This window comes from Alternaria conjuncta (genome assembly GCF_024043145.1).
Source record: "Alternaria conjuncta strain BMP 0040 chromosome Unknown scaffold_9, whole genome shotgun sequence".
Lineage (NCBI taxonomy): Eukaryota > Fungi > Ascomycota > Dothideomycetes > Pleosporales > Pleosporaceae > Alternaria > Alternaria conjuncta.
The window spans coordinates 1,263,927-1,285,790 of record NW_026250098.1 but is presented as its reverse complement, the minus strand read 5'-3'; the positions used below and the strand labels follow the sequence as shown (position 1 = coordinate 1,285,790).

The 21,864-nt window shown below is 53.8% G+C and overlaps 6 protein-coding genes across 6 annotated transcripts; 1 reads left to right on the top strand and 5 right to left on the bottom strand.

Annotated features, from left to right (window-relative positions):
• Positions 1-93: 93 nt before the first annotated feature.
• UBC13 (Ubiquitin-conjugating enzyme 13) lies at positions 94-700 on the top strand (the record flags this gene model as incomplete). The annotated part of the gene is made up of 4 exons (XM_051471129.1): positions 94-146; positions 204-296; positions 336-475; positions 525-700. 4 exons carry the CDS (start codon positions 94-96, stop codon positions 698-700), a joined length of 462 nt encoding a protein of 153 aa, XP_051325339.1.
• Positions 701-8,121: 7,421 nt separating this feature from the next.
• J4E85_006893 (uncharacterized protein) lies at positions 8,122-8,412 on the bottom strand (the record flags this gene model as incomplete). Its single annotated transcript, XM_051471128.1, has 2 exons — positions 8,122-8,232; positions 8,293-8,412. The coding sequence occupies 2 exons, from the start codon at positions 8,410-8,412 to the stop codon at positions 8,122-8,124; spliced, it is 231 nt and encodes a 76-aa protein (XP_051325338.1).
• Positions 8,413-9,349: 937 nt separating this feature from the next.
• J4E85_006892 (uncharacterized protein) lies at positions 9,350-11,070 on the bottom strand (the record flags this gene model as incomplete). The annotated part of the gene is made up of 2 exons (XM_051471127.1): positions 9,350-10,804; positions 10,858-11,070. The coding sequence occupies 2 exons, from the start codon at positions 11,068-11,070 to the stop codon at positions 9,350-9,352; spliced, it is 1,668 nt and encodes a 555-aa protein (XP_051325337.1).
• Positions 11,071-11,561: 491 nt separating this feature from the next.
• On the bottom strand, positions 11,562-13,251 carry J4E85_006891 (uncharacterized protein; the record flags this gene model as incomplete). Its single annotated transcript, XM_051471126.1, has 2 exons — positions 11,562-12,284; positions 12,346-13,251. 2 exons carry the CDS (start codon positions 13,249-13,251, stop codon positions 11,562-11,564), a joined length of 1,629 nt encoding a protein of 542 aa, XP_051325336.1.
• Positions 13,252-14,064: 813 nt separating this feature from the next.
• On the bottom strand, positions 14,065-16,127 carry J4E85_006890 (uncharacterized protein; the record flags this gene model as incomplete). The annotated part of the gene is made up of 5 exons (XM_051471125.1): positions 14,065-14,385; positions 14,553-15,086; positions 15,339-15,708; positions 15,762-15,956; positions 16,015-16,127. The coding sequence occupies 5 exons, from the start codon at positions 16,125-16,127 to the stop codon at positions 14,065-14,067; spliced, it is 1,533 nt and encodes a 510-aa protein (XP_051325335.1).
• An 853-nt stretch (positions 16,128-16,980) lies between these two features.
• Positions 16,981-20,427, bottom strand: J4E85_006889 (uncharacterized protein; the record flags this gene model as incomplete). Its single annotated transcript, XM_051471124.1, has 3 exons — positions 16,981-17,022; positions 17,078-19,708; positions 19,759-20,427. The coding sequence occupies 3 exons, from the start codon at positions 20,425-20,427 to the stop codon at positions 16,981-16,983; spliced, it is 3,342 nt and encodes a 1,113-aa protein (XP_051325334.1).
• Positions 20,428-21,864: the final 1,437 nt, after the last annotated feature.

Sequence of the window (21,864 nt, the reverse complement as noted above, 5' to 3'; positions counted from 1 at the left end):
GGCTTCAACGACTGTCGCACTCCGTACTCGTGAAGCATATCTTTCGCGATCGCCCCTCCTCTACCTGACGAGTCCTGCCCCGCCTTCTCAATCATGTCGCTGCCCAAGCGAATCATCAAGGAAACCGAGCGCCTGGTCAACGAGCCGTGAGCATGTCCGCTATAAGAGTCTCCGTAGATTTACTAATACAGTCACCTGTGCAGTGTGCAAGGCATCAGCGCGACACCTCACGACGACAATCTCCGGTACTTTGATGTCACCATCGACGGCCCCAGCCAATCTCCTTATGAGGGTATGTTTGCACATGCAGCAATCTTCGAGTCGTGGCTTACAAGTCTCGTAGGAGGCGTATTCAAGCTCGAACTGTTCCTCCCTGATGACTACCCCATGACGCCGCCCAAGGTTCGCTTCCTCACCAAGATCTACCACCCCAACATCGACCGTCTAGGGCGCATCTGCCTCGACGTCCTCAAGAGTAGGTGGAACCCGACCTTGCAAAGGGACGACCTGGCTGACATATTTAGGCAACTGGTCGCCCGCGCTCCAGATCCGCACCATCCTCCTCTCGATCCAGGCTCTCTTGGGCGCGCCCAACCCTGACGACCCTCTCGCGAACGACGTTGCGCAGGCATGGAAGGAGAACCAGGCACAAGCCATCCAGACAGCCCAGGAATGGACTCAGCAGTATGCGAAGCCATGAGCGTCGAAATAGCCAAGACTACGTATACTATGCGGTTAGCACAGGCAAGATCATGGTGTTGCCTTCGGAAGACACAATCTGAGATAGCAGAGGAGGGTTCTCCTGCGGCTTTTTCCCGGCGATTGTGGAGCGAGTTAGCCTAGTCTAGTTGACTGGCTTTCCGATACTGCCCATTTCTTTTGTACGATACTGGCCATTGATTGCCTTGCAAGCCTGGCGTTGGATGGACGATTGGAGGCACATAACCCTATTGGCAGAGCAGAAATTCTGGTAGCTCTGTTTGCCGGATCTTGACCAGGACGAATAACATGAAAATGAATAACGACTCCAATACCCAAATCCTGTTCGCTTCCATTGTTGACTGAATGTGTCTGATGCTGATCATGTCTCTCTTATCAAGCTAACAGCACGCATCTACTGCGTTCGTTGTAGTGTGCCCTATGTTGAAGATATCTTCTTCCTTTCCAGACTTGCATAATATGAACTCCGCATGTTTGCACGTGTGGTTCTGTGTGTCTCGGGGCTGTCGTACACGCTTGCGTGGGAAGGCTTCCAAGTTCGAAGTGGATGGCGGGGGTGCTCGCCAACGCTACTCCCTCCTTGTGGCGGCCCAGCTTGAGGCGCCGGACCCTCTGCCACCACACCCAAAAATACTCGGAAATCATTTGTCCTGCTGTCGACGATACCCACCTTCTTAGCAGTTTCGCCTTAGGCATACGCAGCTTTTCGACTGCGCAGTGTGCGTCTTGCTGCCACGACCCTTTCTCAGGCAGATATTACCTTGTCGACTGATAGGCTCCGCTCGTCTTCGACTCCTTCTCGACACTCCTGCGCGATGGAGAGTAGAACAGGGCGATGTCGTCCAGCTTCGCGAAGGCATTTGGGGGTGTCTTGGCTGCCATGAAGTGGCCGTCCTGGTCGCGGCAGACCGCACAAATTCATCCCCACCCTCCTTACCGCCACCATCCCCCGTCAACGAAACGTACAACGACCGCATAACTCGCAAGCCTCTCCGAAAGAGCCGCCCTTCTCGTGATAGATACATCCGGTCGTACATGGTGCAGCATATACCGCAGTCGCTGCCAGGGAGCTCCGCGATGCTCTCCGAAGGGGCACGGAGGAGCTTCTAATGCAGAACGACTCACACCGCAGACGATGCGATGGGCTTCACAAACACCAAGCCGACGGTTCGGGCGGCTGTACAGGATGGGCCGGCTTATCAAGTACCTGCAGCACTTGGGCGCCTCTGATACTTTCGCGGGTCAGCCTCTAGCATCGAGAGCTCAGGCGGAGCTCCGCGACAGTCAACCGCAGCCTCAGATCGCGACCACTTTGCACCCCCTCTGCCATGCCGACACTTATATGGATACGCGCTTACGGCTGAAAGTTACTGCAAGCTCACACAGCATGCATCCTTCATTCGGGAGAAGCAGAGCCTGCACTACTTCGCCGGGCACCTCCGAAGCCACGGACAAGATCGCGACGTGCATACCACGCAACGCCTAAAGAATCTTCGATAGGCCCCGGGGGCTTGATACTGCATTGCGACTGCCGATAAGCTGACCGGCAGCAACCTCACAACTGACATGCGACGCCGACTGCCCCTCTTCTACTTTGGTCGCTGATGAACGGCAACGCCTCTGTTCACACCGACCGTTGTGAAGACCTTCGATTCTACGACACGATACGGACGCTGCGCCCATCCGCAAGCGCCTGACCCCGCCGCCACCCTACGCCGCTCGATCCCATTCACTCACGATGCCTGAACACCAAGTCGTACTGATCGAACAAAGGTAGAGGCTAGCGTTCTGCCTCTCTCTCACAAACGTGGATCTCGCGTCGGCGAGTTTGCCGTCGAAACGGCGAGAAAAACGTCAACAAGAGCAGTGCGCCATGCATCAATGGCAAGATGGGAAACGCGAGGATGTCGTGAGGAACGATGCATTCTCTGGCTCCAGAGTGGTCAAAGAGCAGCTGATGCTCTATCCGACCGGTCTCTACTGGGTTTCGCCATCGCTCAAGCTGGTGTCATGATTGCTACCTTCTTCAGGCTGACGACAATAAGCGACGAAACTCGGCGGTTGCTGCGGCGCAATACGACGACGATCGGAGGCTCGAACGAAGCGATTGCCGGCGACTAGCATATACCATGTAGTCGATGTCGAAAATGGACAACACGGCTGAACAAAGAAACCTGGAGATGGAGTTCTGGCATGATGCGCGCCTGAAGGGCCACAACTTTCGCGGACCCTATCAGAGAGCGCATGCGTTCGATCAGTCAAGCGGAAGGACGCGTCAAGGCCCTCGTGCTTGGGGCATTTGTGCATTCCGACAGCGACAGGAAGTTCGGCAGCTGGACACACCGCTGGCATGTCTCGACCCGGCCTAAACCTTCACAACTTGGCAAACTTTCGGCTCCTTTGTATATGGATATACACCGCCATCTTCTTCTTGTGGCAAGGCTACGGTGGTGGCCGTGGTACCATGGTCAGCGCTGACCGCGTGGCAAACATCGACAGCTCATTTCGCCGACGTGTCCTACGGACGACCTTGTCATCATTCGAAGGTGTCATCAAGCTTGCTGTCGACAAAACGACTAACTGAAGACCCGGATGTGCATCTCCGCATCGTAGTCAAGAAAAGAATCAAGAATCAATGACTCGCAGCATTCCTAGACAGGATTGAGTGTTGGAGCTGATCGACCACATGGTAGCGAGTCTCAGAGATGTTCCTCGTTTTTCGATTGATCAGACCGGTTCAGGTTGACCTCCAACTTGGTCGCGCGAGTCCTATATCAATCCCGGTCTGACCGGCGTTCGTCGTGGCCAGGAGAGTCTGCGATGCCGGAATACCGTTGCAACACAGACCAAGACTACAACGGCATGAATTCAACTCCGATGCGACATAGGACCACAAACATGTTATGACCAACTCTTTGGCGCAAAAAGAAGTATGGACCGGAGTCGTAGCCGGCCGCAACCTAGACTTTCAGTTAAGGATTGAGTACCCTCATTCGACAGCGAGGATGGTCAAGAAGCGGAGCGCTCGTGTGCGCAATGTTTTGACTTGGCTACTTCACTGCAGAGCCTCGACAATGGCGTCTACTGTCTGGAATGTCCGTTACCGAGCGTCAGACTGTCATCATTACCCTTAAGTCGCCGGTTGCGGGGAAGGACTAGCTAAGACCTCACATCAACTCTTTGCGCCAGACGGCTTGACAAAGATATGTCGGCAGTGATGTGCTGTGGCCCTCGTCCCACGCTTTGCCGTAGCAGATTTGGGGTGCACTGTGGCCCGACACCTACAGCATGGACTAGAGCAGCTCGAGACACTGCCATAGTGAACGTGAGGGTTCTACGCATGCGGTTCATGAACCTGTCTTGACGCTCTCGCGTGTTTAGCAGGTGTATCGAAAGACATGTTCGTCTCCTTCAATCTGTTGATCCGTTGCTGCGATGCAGTTGGCATACCATCAGACAACTAAGACGGCTCGGACCAAGCGTCGAGGGAAGACACTCAGTACTCGAGCCAGTCATCATGCCAGACTTCGCGGATTCGAAAGGCCGAGGTAAGGTAATAGTACCTCGTGTAGGTTGCCAGTACTTTGCCCTTGTCGCCAGGACATTTCATCCTTCATACTGAAGAGTTTCGGTTCGCTTGCGTTTGCGTCAAGCGCCGTTGTTCAAGTAAGAGAAGGTTGCTACGCGAAGTGGGTAAGAGGCGCGACAAGAGGTTCCCTACCCATGGTAAGCGGTCAGGAGACTCGAAGCCTCCGCTCATACCTCTTACCACTCATTTGTACCGTTGCCCTTCTGGTCTTGAAGTCTTCGTTCCTCGACGCCTGGAGATGTCCTTCGATCGTTTCTCTTTCTGGCCTAAGAATGTTGCCAGTACATCAGCCTCCCAGCTCCAGCGCTCGCAGCGCCTTTATACCCCCGGTCGTACGATGAGCATGCTCGATGGTTGTATGTTCCCCGGTCCTTGGCGTCTCGGTCTTGCCCTCAGCCAGCGTGTGAGCGATGCAGACTCCTACTGTGTCGCTGCGATAGCCCCATAGCCATCTGCTACAACGGCCGTTGGCGCATCGCCGCAGATGTCTCGGGAGGTGGTTTCCGAGATCGGTCGTACGGTGTCCTGCTTCGTGGCTTCTCAATCCGTTCGAGGTGTGGTAGCGTACGGCTGGAGCGCGCATTGTGCGGAAGGAGCGCCTGACTTTTCTCAAGTCTTCGAGGAAGGGCCAGGGGTCAGGCCGTGCATGTCGAGCATCTGCTGTCACAATACTGTCAGTCTTCGTAAGCCTACGTCTTCATCAAAGTCCTCAACCCTGGGAATACGAGTTGAGTGCAGGCCCTTCCGAAGGCGCTCCGAGGCCCAAAGGTAACAGTCTCTCCTGCCTTACCTGGAGTGGGTGTGAATGTCCCTTGTCTTCCTCAGTCTCTGCCCTTGTCTGCCCCCAATCACCGCTAGAACGGCGTTGTACGCCCCTTGCTCCACTTGGAGACTCCCGCGGAGTGCGTTGTGGCGAATGCGGCCTTCCGGTAGCCTTGAGAAAGGAGCTCTTCGCACGGATGGTCATGTGCATTTGCTCCGTCTTTTGGCAATACTGTCCCACACCCCTGGTTGGAGCATGTGTATTGCAGTCGTCGTGTCTGAGAGGTGCGAACGAGGCCGCCAGGTGACGAGAGATACATATGATCGCGGGGATCTCGTTCGAGGGGTCATCGCCGCCGTCGCGAGCAGGGAGCATTGCAGGCTATCCAATAGTTCCCTGAAGGCTTGCGAGAGTCAGCGAAGGCTCGCGAGCTGAGCGCTTGACCATCGTGTGCCGTACCGAGTGGTGTTGAAAACTTGCCGCTGCGCCGGATGTCTACGATGGGCGCAGGCTGTATGAGCGATACCTCTGCTGCGACGAGGGTGTTGAGTACCGTTTACGCTTGCCTGCTCTACGTCACGAGGCTGCTCGAGGTGGTTGCCGGCTTGGTGGGTGTCTTGCTGGATGCTGCCCGGCGCTGCCGCCGCCCCGGAGGTCCGCAAGAGAGGCAGATTGAACATCTGCAATGCCGCTTCTATTTGCAGGCGCTGGATGCTAGATCTCCCCCGAGCAATAGTATGTCGCTCGAGTGCGCAAAGGTGGCGTGGTGGTGGTGTTGCTGCCGTCGAGGGGAGGCAGTATCAAGCCAAACTTGCGCCAAGGCTCACCACCGAGCCATATGAGACGCAGCACCACAACAAGCTGCACTGAGGGCGATTGGGATAGAACTCTCGTGGAATCGAGGTCCAATTCAGCTCAACGTTGGCGCAGGGTGATCTGGTCAAGGAGATGGGAGGGAGTCAAGCTTGTGGTCACGGAGAGGAGTCTCAAGCGGCAGAGCAGCCACCCCAACAAAGTCGAACATCAGACGAAGCATTACAATGCAGACCTGGTGCTCCCCGTCGCCTAGAGGTCCCCTGCAACCCTGTCGTCGCCCCGCCTTAGCGAATCGCCCACGTCGCCGCCCCAGAATCCAAAATGCCATTGGACCCACCCAATCTGAGGTTCTTGGGGTATATATATCAATTAAAACCTCTATCTTCCATCAAATCACACCGGGCGACCGTTCTCGGTATACAAAACGAACTGGCCCAGCGGTCTAGGATCTGGTTAAGGTACGTCTTGAGTTTCTTTAGAGGTTCCGGCACACGACAACAACGACCCTGGTTCGAATCTGGCCGCCACCCATCAGGCGGGATACAAATATGATGGGCTAAGGTGCGTCGTGCTTGCGTGATCGTGACTTTGAGGTTCGGCAACGGTTCGGTTCGACAAAGGAGTAAGGGGTATACAGGCAGCTTCACAGTTAGCTCTCTGTATACTCAAGAACCTTTTTGCTTTTTGTTTTGCTCTTTTAGGTTCCGGCAACAGCAACGTGCAGTAAGTCAGTCCCCTAGGGAATTGGCTAGGCATTAGACAAGGCAGTAAGTAGATGTTATTTCTTTTTGTCTTTTTGTATACTACATTGCAGTTATTCTCACATAGACATGTATAGTGGGTCAGAAGCTCACGCTGCATGCAGGTACATCTGTTGCTAGTTTGTCTCTTTTTGCCTTTTTAGCCGGCTCCGCTACGACGCCCTCGCTTTAGTGCACTGCTACACCTACCCCACAGCTATCTCTAGCAGCTACGAGAGCCTTCTCGACCTTAGGACGCACATCTCCTTGCCCATACTTCGCTCTTCAGTATAGCGAGCTTTCCAGGCCCCCGCAAAAGAGTTTACGCTGTTGTAGTTGGCTTTACAGCTCAGCTTACGGTATAACGCACTCCTGACAACGAGTCTGCTATTCCCACCATCATGCAACATGCTGGCACAGCTTCTGCAGTATCGCGAGAAGCAAAGAAGATATTCTTGCGATGCACTGCGCATAGAGATGCGACAGCATACTGCGTTAACTACAAAAGCCGCTCATTAAGTTCATGGGGCACTCCCGCGGCGTGCAAGAGCTCCTGTTATCCCGATCGCCATTATCAACATCCGACAAAGCCTCCACTAGAGGGCGGAGAAGAGCGACATAGTATTCGCAAGCTTTAGTGCAAGAGGCAAGCTTTTCAGGCCTAAGACGAGCTTTGACGTGGCTCGACAACACCTCTGTACATCTGGTGTTGTAGTCTACGGACATAATATCAAGTCTGGGGGTTGGATGCGCGGCGTAAAACAAATGCACCTCCCTCTAGAATAGCGGCTTGTTCGATGACAGGACAGATGCGAGCACCATAGGTAAGCTGCCGTCTCCGAAGGCAAGTCATATCTAGGTAAGTAGTTGAAGGAAAGCGCAGCAACGTACTTAGTATTCTTAGACAATCGCAAAGATCACATGCAATACCACAAAGTCATACTGAACCAAGCTTCAAGACAAACTAATTACGTGAAGAAAGAAGGGGGTATATTGCATAGCGCGTCCAATGAACCAAAATACTACTACTCAACAAATCCCAAGTCTTGAATCACCCCTTGCTACATCCACCGCGCATCATACGACTCCAGCGCTTGAAGCGCATGCGCGAAAAAACCCTATGTCCCTCGTCTCCTCGCCTTCCCCACGCGACGTCAGCTCCTCTCTCCCGCGGCCAATGATCACTCCCGCAGTCGGACCGATTCACACACCCATCATGCACATGCAAGCCCCATGCGCGCCGGGACGCGCAAACCAAGTCCACTACATTGCGAAGCGCCATGTGCGGACTGAAAGCGATGATGCGCTCCTCGTCATTGGGATCGAATTGAGGAAGTTGGCGTGGTATTGTGGTGATTAAGGTTTTTGGTGAAAACATTCTGGCGTTCTGGCGGTCTGATAGCGTGGTGGTAGTGCTGGTGGCGTCTTCTCCGTCATCACATGTCGAATTATCTTCTAATCAGAACAACAGTACAGTAGGGGAGGGGGGCGGTTCAAGCCCGACGGCTTTTGCGACAGTACTTTTCTGTGAAGTCGGTTTCGAGGATGGCGTGTTCTGGGCTGGAGGGAGTAGGTGGTGAGAGATGGGCACACGTTTCTGGCATCTGTGTTTTGTTAGTCTTCGCCATTCTGCGTCCCTTGTCCATGAACTTGAGGAGACCTACCGAGCAAGCTGAATCCGAGCGTGGTCGAGGTTGCATGTGTGCCTGTGCTTCGAGGGCGCGCATTTCGTATGTATATGTTATGCGGAGGAGGTCGTGGACTGTGAGGTGCGTGGTCGACATATTGAGGTTCGTTTGTTGATGGGATGATGTCGCTCTTCTTCTCTTTCTCGCAAGTTGTGATATCGACGTCGATGTTGATACTCGAAGTTGAAGTCGGTCCGGTGCTTTGTTTATATAATCCCCGTTCGTCCTGTTACGCCTCTTTTCGGTGCTTGCTCACAAACACGTATGCTGTGATTGGTCCGAAGAGATGTGCTTAGGTACACAAAGTTCTAGATGTTGCTCGGACGAAGACCTTCGGGTACGTCTCCAAAGTTGACGAAGACCGTGGCAAGACTGTGATTTTAATGGTTGTGAGATGAGGTGATTGAATGAGAAAAGCAGGAAGCGACAACGTCTAGGGAAGCTTTATATCAAGAACCGCCCCCTCACACCAACACCTCATGCACATGTTGTGCACACATCAGCTGGTGGCGCTAATGGTCAAACTGGACTAGTCTCACCCGCGACAGCGAACGAGATCCTCGGAGCCGACATGATGCAGCGGGCGGGGGTCTGTGCGCGTTCACTCTCGTTGGTGGGCATGAATAGCCGGGACATACGCTCATGTGTCCGACAGCAAAATCGCGGGTCGCGCTCTTTCGAAAGACCGATGTTGGCTGTTATACTGTTGCCTGGGAGTGTGAGACGAAGATGAGGCGGGTTGGAGATGCGGCTTTGATGGTTTCACCCGGGATGGCGCTGTTAACGCCGAGAGACCCGTGGACATGTCCGAGATCACCGAGTAAGCCCTAGAGAAGAGCCAAGGCAGCAATTTTGGAGACGGTACAAGAGTTCTGTATTTGAGGTGACGGGGCATTTGCATACACCAGAAGGACACGTTGAGGCGCTTCGAAGATGGACACGCTACCTTTGTGGATGCAGCCCGCTCCTCTTCCTTTCTCTTTCACTCCATCTACTGCTACCACTACTACTGCACCTACGCCTAAGCCCACGGTTACGTCGCCGTCTTCCTCCCCAACGCAATCAAGCGTCCCTGACCGTCAACAACAAAAACCTTCCCATCGCCAAACACAGGTCTTCCAAACTTCACCGCACCCTCCACCTTCGGGAGCGGCAGCTCAACCAACGTCCCATTAACCGGCACTGCCTTAAACGCTCTCAGTCCAGCCTGCACATCCGTGGCCCACACGATACCTGTGCCAGGCTGACCTTTGTTGCTGATGACAGTCGGGAGGCCAGCACCACCCCAGTGTCCGTTCAAGTCGGAGGATTTGCCAGCGAAGCTGAAGAGCGAGGACGATGCGTTCGGAGTAAATGCATACGCGGATAGAGCGGTATTGCCTGGGTTGACGTAGATATAACCTCCTTCTAGCGGATAAGATCCAATCGCACCAAAGACCTCGCCTTCTAAAGGGATAGTCTGCAGGATTCCATCCGTACCGTTTGTACCTTGCAAATACCCACCCAAGCTGTCAACTTCCGTCACGTACATCTTCGGGTTTGTAGAAGTGGCTATACCGATCCTCTTCCCACTCTTAGTCTTGAAAACATCGCCATCAAGGACAGCAAAACCCCCACTCCCAATATCCTGTCCAGAGTCTATTTGCCAATCCGACGGACGGAAGAAATCAACAAGTTGAATCCCAGCACCGCCAGACTCATCAAGTGTGATACGCGCCACGGTTTCCGAAAGAACACCCAAAGACTCGTGGCCCTTCCTTGGCGTGACATCAAGCGTTGCAGCCGTCGACCCGCCGCCATTATCAATCGTGAAGAAGACGTCCTTGCCATCTGACGAGAGACCCGCGCCAGCCTGCCAGATGCCACCCGCGCCACCCCCATGCCACGCTGTCCAGTCGTCATTGTACAGACTCGCGTTTCCTGCTTGCGTAGTCCACGTATACGTATTCTGCGTTGCGAGATTAACAGCGACAACGCTTCCGGTGTAGTTGAACGCGTCGCACAGCCCGCCGAACCCCGCATACAGCACATCGCCCAGCAACAGTAGCGCAGGCCGTTGCAACACCAGACCTCCCAGAAACGTCTTGCGAATATCGTTATCAGAGGGCTGGCCATCGATGATCATGGGGTATTTGTATAGGTCCTGTAGCGTGTCGAGATACACGCCGTAGAGATAGTAAACGGAATTCAGAGGCGGGTAAGCGCCACCTGGTTGTCTGTAATCCTCGATGTAGCTTTTGACATAGAAGAAAGCGATTTCGTTGCCGTCTTCACGGTAGATGACTGGCGTGCCCATTATGCCTAATGTTTTGCTGACGTGCGTCGTGCAATACGCTTGGTCCATTGGCCATGGTGGAGCGACTTGGCGCTCGTTCAGTAGCTGGCCGGTCTCTGCGTCGAAGGTTCTAATGCGGTTCTCGGTTGACGCGGTGAAGACGATTTGGCGGCCGGTGGAGGAAAGAGTGTGGACGAGAGGGCGCGCCCAATGCTGTGGTTGTGTTAATGACGGATCAGAGGTGAGATGCAGCGATGGCAATTTACTTTCTCATCCGTGTTGAAAGTTGCGTTCCATAGCTGTGTAAAATCTGTGAGGTCTGAGGGATCGATGTTGTGCTCGCCGCCGAGATAAGAGGACTGGTAGATGTCGGAGTCTTGGGGCGAGTCGGACGGTGAGCCTGTCCTTTGCGCCGTCGCAAACGGAACAGCGCTAGCTAGAGAAACGTAGAGCGCAACTGCATACGTTAGTGAGCGCATTTTGGCGGTCGATACAGATGGCAACGAAATGTCGCGCACATAATGCGGACGCTGCAAGACTTATGAACAGGATGTATGAAGATCGCTTGGCCTCGCGGAGAACAGATTGCATGCAGACTATGACGATAGTATCTGGGGAATTTGATCGCTTTCAATCTAATGTTCGTGGCTCGTGGTCGGTACTTGGATCACGTAGATGCCGGGTATTCTCCGCAACCGGGTTGGCTATATCGTCTATATTAGTTTGTGGGGCAGAACGTCGAGCATCAACTGGGAACATCATGTAGATCAACGTGTTGATCTTTTTGGAAGTTTTGTTGAAGAAAAATTGGATGTTCATTCTGATGCTAGTTGATATGATAACTGTTGAGGGTGACGTCAGCGCAGCTCTGAATAAAGTTGACTAGCACGACTTACCTTTTGCGCCGCTTTTACTACGCCTCGAGAGTTCCTTGAAACCCCCGCGTCATAGAAGGCTGAGCTTCCTTTCTCTATTGTTCCCGTTGCTGGCTTGGCTTTCTAGACTGTTCCACGCTAGGAACCTGATCTTCCACCCTCTGCAACAGCGGTACGCGTTCCGCCTCGACGGCATCACCTCCCTCAGCATCGGGATAGTACATCTTCTTCCACTCGCCCTTACCCACTTTGCCAACCCTCCATGTTCCCTGCTCACCCGCCTCTTTGAAGAAGTCCATGTTCTCGTCGAATGTCCTGCCACCAGTCTCCGGGAGATAGAAGTACGTCCACAGCCCGGCGAAAGCATTGGTTGCAGCGAAGACGACGAAAATCCAGTAGTCGAGGTTATTGAACAGGACAGGTGTGAGGAAGGTGATGGCGAAGTTGGCAAGGCCCCAAATGATGACGGAGATAGCGGTGCCTTGGGCGCGTGCGGTGGTCGGGAAGACCTCAGTGGGGAACAGCCACACGGTTGAGAGCCAGCCGATTCCGAAAGCGCCGGTGGCAACAAACAAAATGACGGTTCCAATGATCCCGGGGACGATAATGGGAATGTTCATGGGCTCAGAGTTTGCTGCTAAGCCACCGAAAACACCGAGAAGTGCGAATGAGGTGGCAAGAATGACAGAACTATGGATCATGATCTTGCGTCGACCCATAGCATCGATCAAGAGCCAAGCGAGCGTCATGAGGAAGAAGTAGGACACGTAGTTGCCAAGGGTAAGGTATTCAGAGTTGCGGACCGAGAAGCCTAGGAGCTGTTGTCACATGTTAGTATTGAGTCAAAACCGTACCACTCTGATCATGGACACAACTTACTTCGAAGATCTGCGGCCCGTACACACTGACTGCACCGTAACCGGTAAGCGCCTGGTTGACCTGGCACATTACTGTGACCATAGTAGGATGGAACTGCTCGTGGCCGGGGGTGAGCATATCCATGTACCCAACCTTGATATCCTTCTCCTTCTCGTGCTGTTCAAGTAGCTCATCAAGCTTCTCCTTGCCCTCATCTCCATAGATGTCGTCCAATGCCTTCTTCGCATCATCTTGGCGGTCATGGAAGATGAACCAACGCGGAGATTCCGGAAGGCGTTCGACAAATGCCATCAACAGGACGGGGTAGACCTGCATGACAATGATAGGGACGCGCCATGCCCACTGGTTTTGCTTTCCAAGGAGGATGGTGACGAGCAAGTTGATACCAAACGCCATTACGAGACCGAAGATGTTGGACTGGAATTCCTGGGCCAGCGCTTTACCACGAGAGTCGTCGGCGCTCAACTCGGAGGAGTAGGTGGGAATGACTGCGTCGATGCCTCCAACGCCCAATCCCATCACCACGCGTCCAGCAAGCATAACGCCCAATGCGATCTCCGTGCTCTTTCCCAACATGCCCATTCCGGCTACGAACATGATCAGATTTCCCAAACTAGCTGTTGCCAGACTGGCAAAGATGCTCTTCTTCCTTCCCAACTTATCAGCGAGCATGGAGAAGAGCACAGCGCCGACAGCGCAGCCGAGGTAGTAAACCGCTACGATCACACCCACGACTGGTGACTCCTCCTCGAGGCCCATGGTGGATAGGTAGTCATAATTCGTGTTGATGAGGGACATCATTCCCTGGTCATACCCGTAGAGGGCAATGGCCGTGGCCGAGAAAATGACGACATTAGTTTGTTTGTCGGTGACGGCCTGTTTCGCATGTTCGACGATGAACGACATCGTGGCTGTTGCCTGGATGCGAAGACGAAGCTCCGCGGAAGGTCAATCTGCGAAAGTAAAGGGTCGTAGAAGGTGCACAGCAGGAAGAAGAAGCTGAGGAGGGGAGGAAAGTCTAGATCTTCAACATCCTACAAGCCACAATTCGCGGTAGACGTTTGGCGCTACCGTGCATGTTTCTTGGTCAGCTGGAAGAGGGTTGTTTTTTAACGTATGACGAGTGTATGCAGGGACGCGATGTCGATCTGAGACTAGGTGCTGGGTGAGCCCCGCCAGTTTTCTAAGGGGTCTTTTGCTCGCGACGGGCTCCTGTCGGCTCTTTGCTCTTAATCTTCATTTCTTGATTAGACTTGATAGACGCGTCTTCGCGTGCATTTCTTGTAGATACCACAAGAACATGTAGCGCACCATGCAGCTTGCAGCCAAAGCGTTGTTGTGCAGCTGCTAAGCTTCAGATCCGCGGCATAAGATCCTTAGCGCCACCAACCGTTAGCGACGTCGCATTCGATCGATCGCATCCTTCTGCCTCACGACATCATCCTCAACTATTCGCTCACCGGGTTGCGAAAAGATCAGTCACCGCTTGCCAAAAATCACATGCAACACAAGAGAAGGGCCAAGGTATCGCAGGTGTCTCATTCATTGTTACTTTCAGAAACGACGTCATGAAGAGTGGTTAAAGCCCTACTAGCGACTGCCATCTGCGCCTTGCATGCTTTTGGAGGAGTCGGCGTACCCATAAGGCGTATCTGTAAGGCCGTGCGCACCGATCGCTCTCATCCTTACATCCTGCTACTCTGTTATATGAGACTCCACTCAAGCCTTTGCTGAAGCCTCAACCTCGAGAGTCGATGTAGAGGTCTGGGTGGCCTCCCAAGCTTCCCAGGCTTCGAATAAAGCTTGTTTTGGGACGCAGTGTGCAACACGACCGTCCGAAACGCACTTCCAACCCTTACCGCAGTCGGCAGACCACTGCCAGTAGGATCCAGACTGCTCGCAAGTGACAGTCCATTCCGTCTGGGTCGCGTTATTATAAGCGCAGTTGAACGATCCAGGTGAGCAAGACATAGATGGAGCCAGCTCTGATGGGACTTGGAGAAGCTCGTCGCGGGCTCCAATGGTAGGCTTCGCATCCGGCTTACAGTGGGCAGATTTCCCGTCAGCTGCTAGATCACAGGTCTGTCCCTGACCACAGTCGGATGACCACAGCCTGCAGAGGTAGAGGTACCAAGTCAGTACATGCATCAAATACACTTCGTAGAATAAAGAACTTACCAGATTCCTTCTGAAGAACAAGTAATTACCCAGCTGGTTCCTGTGGCAGAGTTGAAGCCGCAACCGAATACTCCAGGCTCACAGGACAGAGATGGAGCAGCACGCGATGAAACTTGGGATGGTTCATCGCGAGCTCCATTTGTCGTGTCCCACTCTGGTCCTGGGTTCCAGCAATGCGCGGCACCATTGGATAGCGCGAGGCACTTCAAATCTCCACAGTTGGCAGATTGCACCCACTTGCCCCGGTAGTCGCAGGTCATGATCCAGGTACCCGTTGACGCGTCTTCGTGGCAGGAATAGGTCCCAGGCATGCAGGAAGCCTCACGCTTAGCGGCTGCCGGATCCGTGTTCCACTCCGGTCCTGGGTTCCAGCAATGGGCGGCTCCATCGTCTCGCTCGAGGCACTTCATAGTACCGCAGTTCGACGAGTACTGCCACGCACCCTTGTAGTCGCAGGTCATGATCCAGGCACCCGTTGACGCGGATTCCAGGCAGGTATAGGTTCCAGGCGCACAGGTAGGATCACGCTTGGCCAAAGTGTCCGACTCGACGACGGTGGGGGCCTGAAGACTTTTGTTAGCAATGTGCTATTGCGGGAGAGTGATGTAGTGGTCAGGGGTGGAAAGAATTCGTGTCGCAGTTTGCAGTATGCATGCAACTAAATCTTAACAAGTACACACTTGCTAAGACGATGTACACTTCAACCTAGAAAGATCTGCGACACAAATTGTAGCCATCAGAGGTGAGATGGGAGCGAACCCGAGCCTGGAACTCAGATCTCTTCGAGCTCAATGAGAATGCAGGAGAGTGCTTACATTGCTAGATGCGTCCTTGGACCGTGGAGGTGCCTCAGTAGTGTCGGCGTCGTCGACGTCTCGGTCGAACATGCTGGGCTTCTTGCAGCAGTTGCAGTTGTCGCGACACTTCCATCCCTTCTTGCAGTAGTGGTCGGTTTGGCAGAAGCCATACTGGCAGACCAAGACACCAGTGCGATCCTTGGCGCACTCGTAGGTCTTCTTGTCCTCGATATGAATATCCGAATCGACGTCACGCTTCTCGGATGTACCGGGCGAGCACTCAGCACCTCGCTCATTCGCGATGCATTTGACCAGGCAATACTCAATGGTAGCGCAAGCGGCGTTGACGGGACAGGCGAGGATCCACTCATCTTTAGTGCAGGAATACCTGTAGCGACAAGATTAATGATCATTCCTTGGTGAACGATGGAGTTTACTTACTTGACTTCGTCGTTGCTCAAGTGCATAGCTGAAGGGCCACCAACATCTCGATCCTCAACACTGGTAGCAGTCACCGAACCGGTACACCAAGCGCCTTTGGTGTTCTTGGCGCACTTGAAGGAACACTCCTCGACGAAAGAGCAGGTGCCCGAGCGGAGGCAAGAGAGGACATATTTGTCGCTGTCACACTTGTACCTGTTGACAGTCAGTATACTACCCTCTTATAACATGAACGAAAGGCGAGGCGACTTACGTGTGAACATCATCGTTCTCGTACACAGAAGCCGCAGCAGCGGTGGTAGTCTCGACCGGCGAGGCAGCGACGAGCGCCGCCAGCCCAGTGAGGGCGACAGTGATGAGCTTCATGGAAGCGTACTTTAAGGTACTGTCGTCGTAGTTGTGTGTGATATAGAGAGTGTGGAGGGGTTGATGGTGGAGAAGGGTGGTGGGGGAAGGTGATGGAAAGAGGAAGAGAAAGGTGGGCTTATATCAACGGAGCGAGGCGAAAGAGCAGGTGCAGGCGTTTGCTATCCCGCTAGGCAAAAGCTGTTGGGAGGCGATTCTCACCTCACGCTTTTCAGGGTCCGACTTGCGGAGCGTGAGTGTTCGTTGGGTGGGGCAGTGGACTGGTGAGATTGGTGAGATAGTGAAGGTGGAAGGAGCGAAGTGCACGCAATCTGTTTCTGCACCCACCGATCGGACCACCGCACTGATGAATGAGTGAAGAAGCCGAATGAAAATATGACCGATCGGTATGTAGGAGTTGAAGCATTGGGTATTCTGAACAGCAAAAACAATGCACGCGACGACATCTCAAGCAGCTCTGCACTATACGTCTACACTATTGAACGCAGAAGCACAATTCAAACGCATCACTTTTCCACCGAGCAATTACCTTATTGCGGCAGTATGATGTATCGACTCTAGGTACCTTCTCACATTGCTGGACCCTACCGGGTAGCGTTGGTGCTCACACGTCATAATAGGCGAAGGTAGCTCATACGAAGTAGCAAGACTCACGCAAATCAGGGATAAGACTGTAGCTTGAAGAAAAGGAAATGCTTTTGATTCATCATAAGGATGCAGCTAGACGTTCAAAATCTATCGGTGACGCAAATGCAGTCAATCATCCAGGCCTCTATTAAACGCCGAGCAATGCAAATCTGCATAGTCTAAGATATCATAATGCGATCATAATCCGAAACAGTTGCAACAACATCTACTCGGCCTCGTCATCAGTGTTGGGTGGCTGAGGAGTACCCTAATGAGTTTGTTAGTAATCTGCATCGATGTGGATGGAAAGGGAAAAACCATACCTTGGGACTGTTCAACCAGTCAATGTACCTCAATCTACGCCTGACCTCACGGTCCTTGAGCTCCTTCTTGGTCATCTTCTTCTTCTTCCTCGACCTGAACTTCATATCGTCCTTGTTGCCCTCGGCGTCACTCATGACTGGAGTACCGGTGGTGGACGGCGCAGCGGAGCTCACGTTGCTGCTAACATTGCTGGATCCAGGGCGCGAGTCCTCGAAACGGTCCATGTTGACGGCAAGGTGGCCCTTGTGCGTGACGCGGCCGTCGGCGACGTGCCACTGCTCGGGGCAGAGAGCACCGACGAATTCTTCGTTATGCGAGATCATGATCACACCACCCTTGTAGTCGCGGATGGCAACAGCGAGACCACCGAGAGAGTCGCGGTCCAAGAAGTTAGTGGGTTCGTCCAAGACGAGAAGATGGGGGTTGTTCCACATGGCACCGGCAAGCACGACCTTGACCTTCTGTCCTCCGGAAAGGCCAGAGATCTCGTTGTGGTTCGCAATCTCAGGATCCATACCGAGATCCTCGAAATGCTTGGAGATGACCTTGGGCTCCAAGACACGGTAACCGAGACCCTCACGCGACGACTCGTGATCGTCGAACTCCTGGACAAGCTTTGAGAAGCCCTTCTCGAGAAGCGTCTCACGCGAGATCTGGGTGTTGTATTTGGGCAGCATGTGCAACCACTTGACTTCGTACTGGAAGGTCTTCTTGTACTTCGCACGACCAATGAGTGCCTCGATCCTACGGGGGCCTGAGCCGTCGCCTAGATCGATGGGAGTTTCCATCTGCTTCTTGTCTTCCTCGCTGAGCACACGTGTCTGCTTCATGAGCACCTCACGATCGTCACCGTTGGCGTAACGCCATTGGAGGTACTGGTTGGGAGTCTTCTCCATGTGCATCTCGACGTGCTCAAGAGCGTGCTGCTTGATGTAACCGATACGCAAGTTGGGGTGCTTCTCGACGGTACCTTCTTGAGGGACGGTCTCGCCAGTAAGCATCTTGATGAGCGTAGATTTACCAGCACCGTTGGCACCGATAATGGCGACTCGGGATGACAGTGACAAGTTGCAAGAAGCATCGGTGAGCGATGGCTTGGAAGCGCCAGGGTAGGTGTAGGAGCAGTTTGTCATGCGCAGAATGGAGCGAGTGTTCGACTTGACACCAGTGAGGATACCAGGAGGAGGGAACTTGAATTTGACCTGGGTATCCGAGAGCGTGTAGTAGCTCTTCGCTTCCGGCTTCTGTCGAACGAAATCAGCCAGGTTGCCCTTGTAGCAGACCAGCTTCTTTTGCTCGTAGTGGTAAATGTCGGTGCAGACTTCGTCGAGGAAACCAGAGTCGTGAGAAACGATCAAGCTAGTGATCTCAGTGTGGGACTTGAGGTACTTTCCGAGCCAAGCGACATTGGCAACATCCAGATGGTTAGTGGGCTCGTCAAGGAGGAGCACGTCGGCGCGCATAAGCATAGCACGGGCCAAAGCGAGCTTCATCTTCCATCCTCCGGACAGAGAGCCGACCTTTGCGGACTGCCTGCCTTCGGGGCCAGCGGTGAAGCCGACCTCTTCGAGAACCTCGGAGATACGCTCTCGGCTCTCGTCCGCGAAGCGCGGGTCGCGAACGATGTACTCAAGAATAGAGAGATCAGCGTCTTCTCCCTGGTTGTGCTCGACGAAGCATGTCTTGACTTCATCTTGAGAAGGGAAACCTTCCAGCTTGCCGCTTGCGATACTGCGCATGAGCGTAGACTTTCCAGCACCGTTGCGACCGCAAAGACCGTAGCGGTGGCCCTTGAGCAGGCGAAGGTTGGTGTGCGAGAGGAGCAACATGCCACCGTATCCTAGTGAGAAGACAGCGTTGACGATCTCTGTCTCTCCGTCATCCTCCTTGACGGGCTGGCCGAACTTGCGGTGGTCCTCGTCCACGTAGAACTGGTGCACGGCCTCTGCGACCTTGTCGGCGTCTCCGGCGTTGAGCAAAGGCTCCAGGTAGGGGCCAACGAGCTTTGGGAGGCGCTGAAGCTCGCGCTGATCGACCACCTCAGCGATCATCTCAGAGATGTACCTCTTGGTGATAGCCAAGACCTCCGCGTCACCAGGGAAGTCAAGGAGGTTGGCAGAAGCGGTGATCTGCTTCTCGATGACCTTCTGAACATCCGATGGTTGTGTCCTCGCGATGGCGCCGCTGTCGATGTTGTGGTCTGGGTCGGCCATGGCCTTCTCGATAACGTCCAGCGCACGCTGGCCGATTTCGCGGACTTCAGGCAGGGAAGCGCGGTCCTTGACGGACTGCACACCTGGGCGAAGCTTGGGCAAAAAGGCGCGGGCCTCGATAGGGTCGTGAACGAGCTTGGTCAAGTTCTCGACTACGACGACAGTCTGGCGGGTGACCTCCTGTGATGTGGAAGGCATGTTCAGAGAGCGCTCGAGCAGAGGTGTGACCATAGCAAGGACGGGTGATGTGACAATAGCAACGAAGGTGGTCTGAGAGAGAGCGTGGATGGCCTTCTGCAGACTTGTCGTGGAGGGGTCTTCGATGGCCTTAACGAGAAGCGGTATCCGGGGCGCGATATCGTCGTTCTGGAGGAGGGTGGTAAGGCTGTTCATCGTCTTGACAGACTGCTTTGCGACCTGCTCGTGGTTAGTACGGTGGCTGTAGAATAGCGGATGGGGGACCTTACCTCATTCTTGAGATCGTGCATGCCGGCCTCGACGATAGGGATGAGACCCTCGAGCTTCTTGCCCATGGACTCGCGGAGAACATCCTTCTCCTTCTCGACCTCGAGGCTCTCCATGCCCATCTTGGCCTTGTCGGCCATGCGGCCGATGAGTTCGTAGGCGAAAGCAGCACCCTGCCACTTTCCGGACTTCTTGCCCAGGTACTTGGTCAGCACAGGCAAGAGGCCGAAGACCTTGGCCTCAGCGCTGAGGTTCTCGAACAGCGAGTCGAGAGCGTACTTGGCCGACTCCTTGACGGAGCCAGTCTTGTCTGCCAGCAGGTCAAGGACCATGGGTACCAGCCCTTCGTTCTGGACCAGGAAGATGGCCTCTGTCAGGCGTTGTGTGCGCGGGAGGCGCTCGAAGAAGGCACCGAGGGCGTTCATGGCGCCCTCTCTCCGCACGGCGTCTTTCTTGTTGGCCGCCGATTTCTTGATCTCCTCGAGTATGCCATAACCAGTGAGGCCGCGGAAGCCTACTGAGTTCTGGAGGAGGGTGGTGAGGGCGTAGGCGGCGTCGACCGAGGCGTGCGACGTCTTTGCGGTGACGATGCTGCTGATGAAGGCGTTGACATCCTCCTGCGAGGGCGCAGGGGCTGCGCTGGCCTTGTCGACGACAATAGCGGGAGCCATAGGCGGCGACTCAGAGTGCGGCATCTGCGAAAGAAGCCGGTAGGGGTGAGTGGTGCTGCGCTGTGAATCTGCGACGAGCGATTTCTTTTTGGTGGAGGGGCTTATCGATACGGTCTGGAATTATTCGCGGCGGCTCAAGCGTAAGCAGTGCCCAACAGCGCGAGAGGGTGAAAACCCCGGGTATCAAGCGTGGATGTAGAGACGCCCCAACGGAAGAGTGGAGAGTCTATACAATACAAGAAAACTGAAAAAGCGAGGGCAGATAGAGGGAAGGGAGCGTGGAGGGGCGGCTTGTATATACGCGCGCTGGCTGCACTAAAATTGTTCAGATTCTGATTATTCCACCCACGGGTCTGCATGGTTTTCGCCCGCCCTAGTCCCCTTCGGCTCCCTGCATTCCTGATGTTCGCCGGATATACCTTCCTGCGCCCACACCGTATCTCTGCTTACCAGAGCACATGCCTAATTGGCTCACGCTGAAACATGGTAAAGGAAACTTGTCGACGCGACTCTGATGCGACAAACTCAAAAGCCCGAGAGGCTTCGAAACCTGGCTTGCGGTGTCGCACGCGTCTCGCCCAGTTACAACTAGACCCTGAATCCCGAGCATCGTATGCGTGTTCGTACTTCCAGGCTCCTTGCTCCTCGTCGCATCCATCACTTGTACCACAGTGTCGTTTTTTAATACCCCAGAACACTGTCTGCAGAACTACTGCCGGAACAGCGTAAGGCACGCAAACACTAACGGCGTTAGCGCGCAGAAGTCTCAACAAAAGGATTGAGCGACTTACTAACAAAGTACCTGTAGCCGATGCTAGCAACGATAACTGCCGCAGGTACACAAGACCCTATCCACGAAACGAGGCATTGTCTATGCTATCTCGACATTAAAAATTGTATCTTGGTAAGCAGAGGCTCAGCGCTACACAGGACTGTAAGCTGGAATAAATCCATGTGTGGTCAGCTGGATATACATATGCGGCAGGCGTATGTCGCAGCTTATATGCCAGTCCATAGGTGTCTTGCACTCCAAACATCACAACGATTTAGACGTGCTAGGACAGAATATGGCCAAAGTACTATTCTACTTCAAATGTTCGGCCTGCTCTTTCCCACTGTAGATAGCGATGCTGCCCTACCTACTGTCATTTACGCATTGGATACCTTGTCAAGGCCATATTGGGGTACACCGTGGTTGAGTATCAGAGGACAAAGATTCCGCTCGTAGCGTCCGCAACGGCCAGAGAAAGCACGACATTGACATTTGTTGTTACAACATATTACTTTGGGGCCTAGAAAATTATCAAGATTGATGCATCACATACAAAGCAATTAAGTATCGGTAAATCACAAGTATACGAGGGCCGCTTTGGGACTACGTATGCTGAGGTCTGCGCTTGCAGTTTACGACGCTCCATGCTTCAAAGAAGGGAAAAG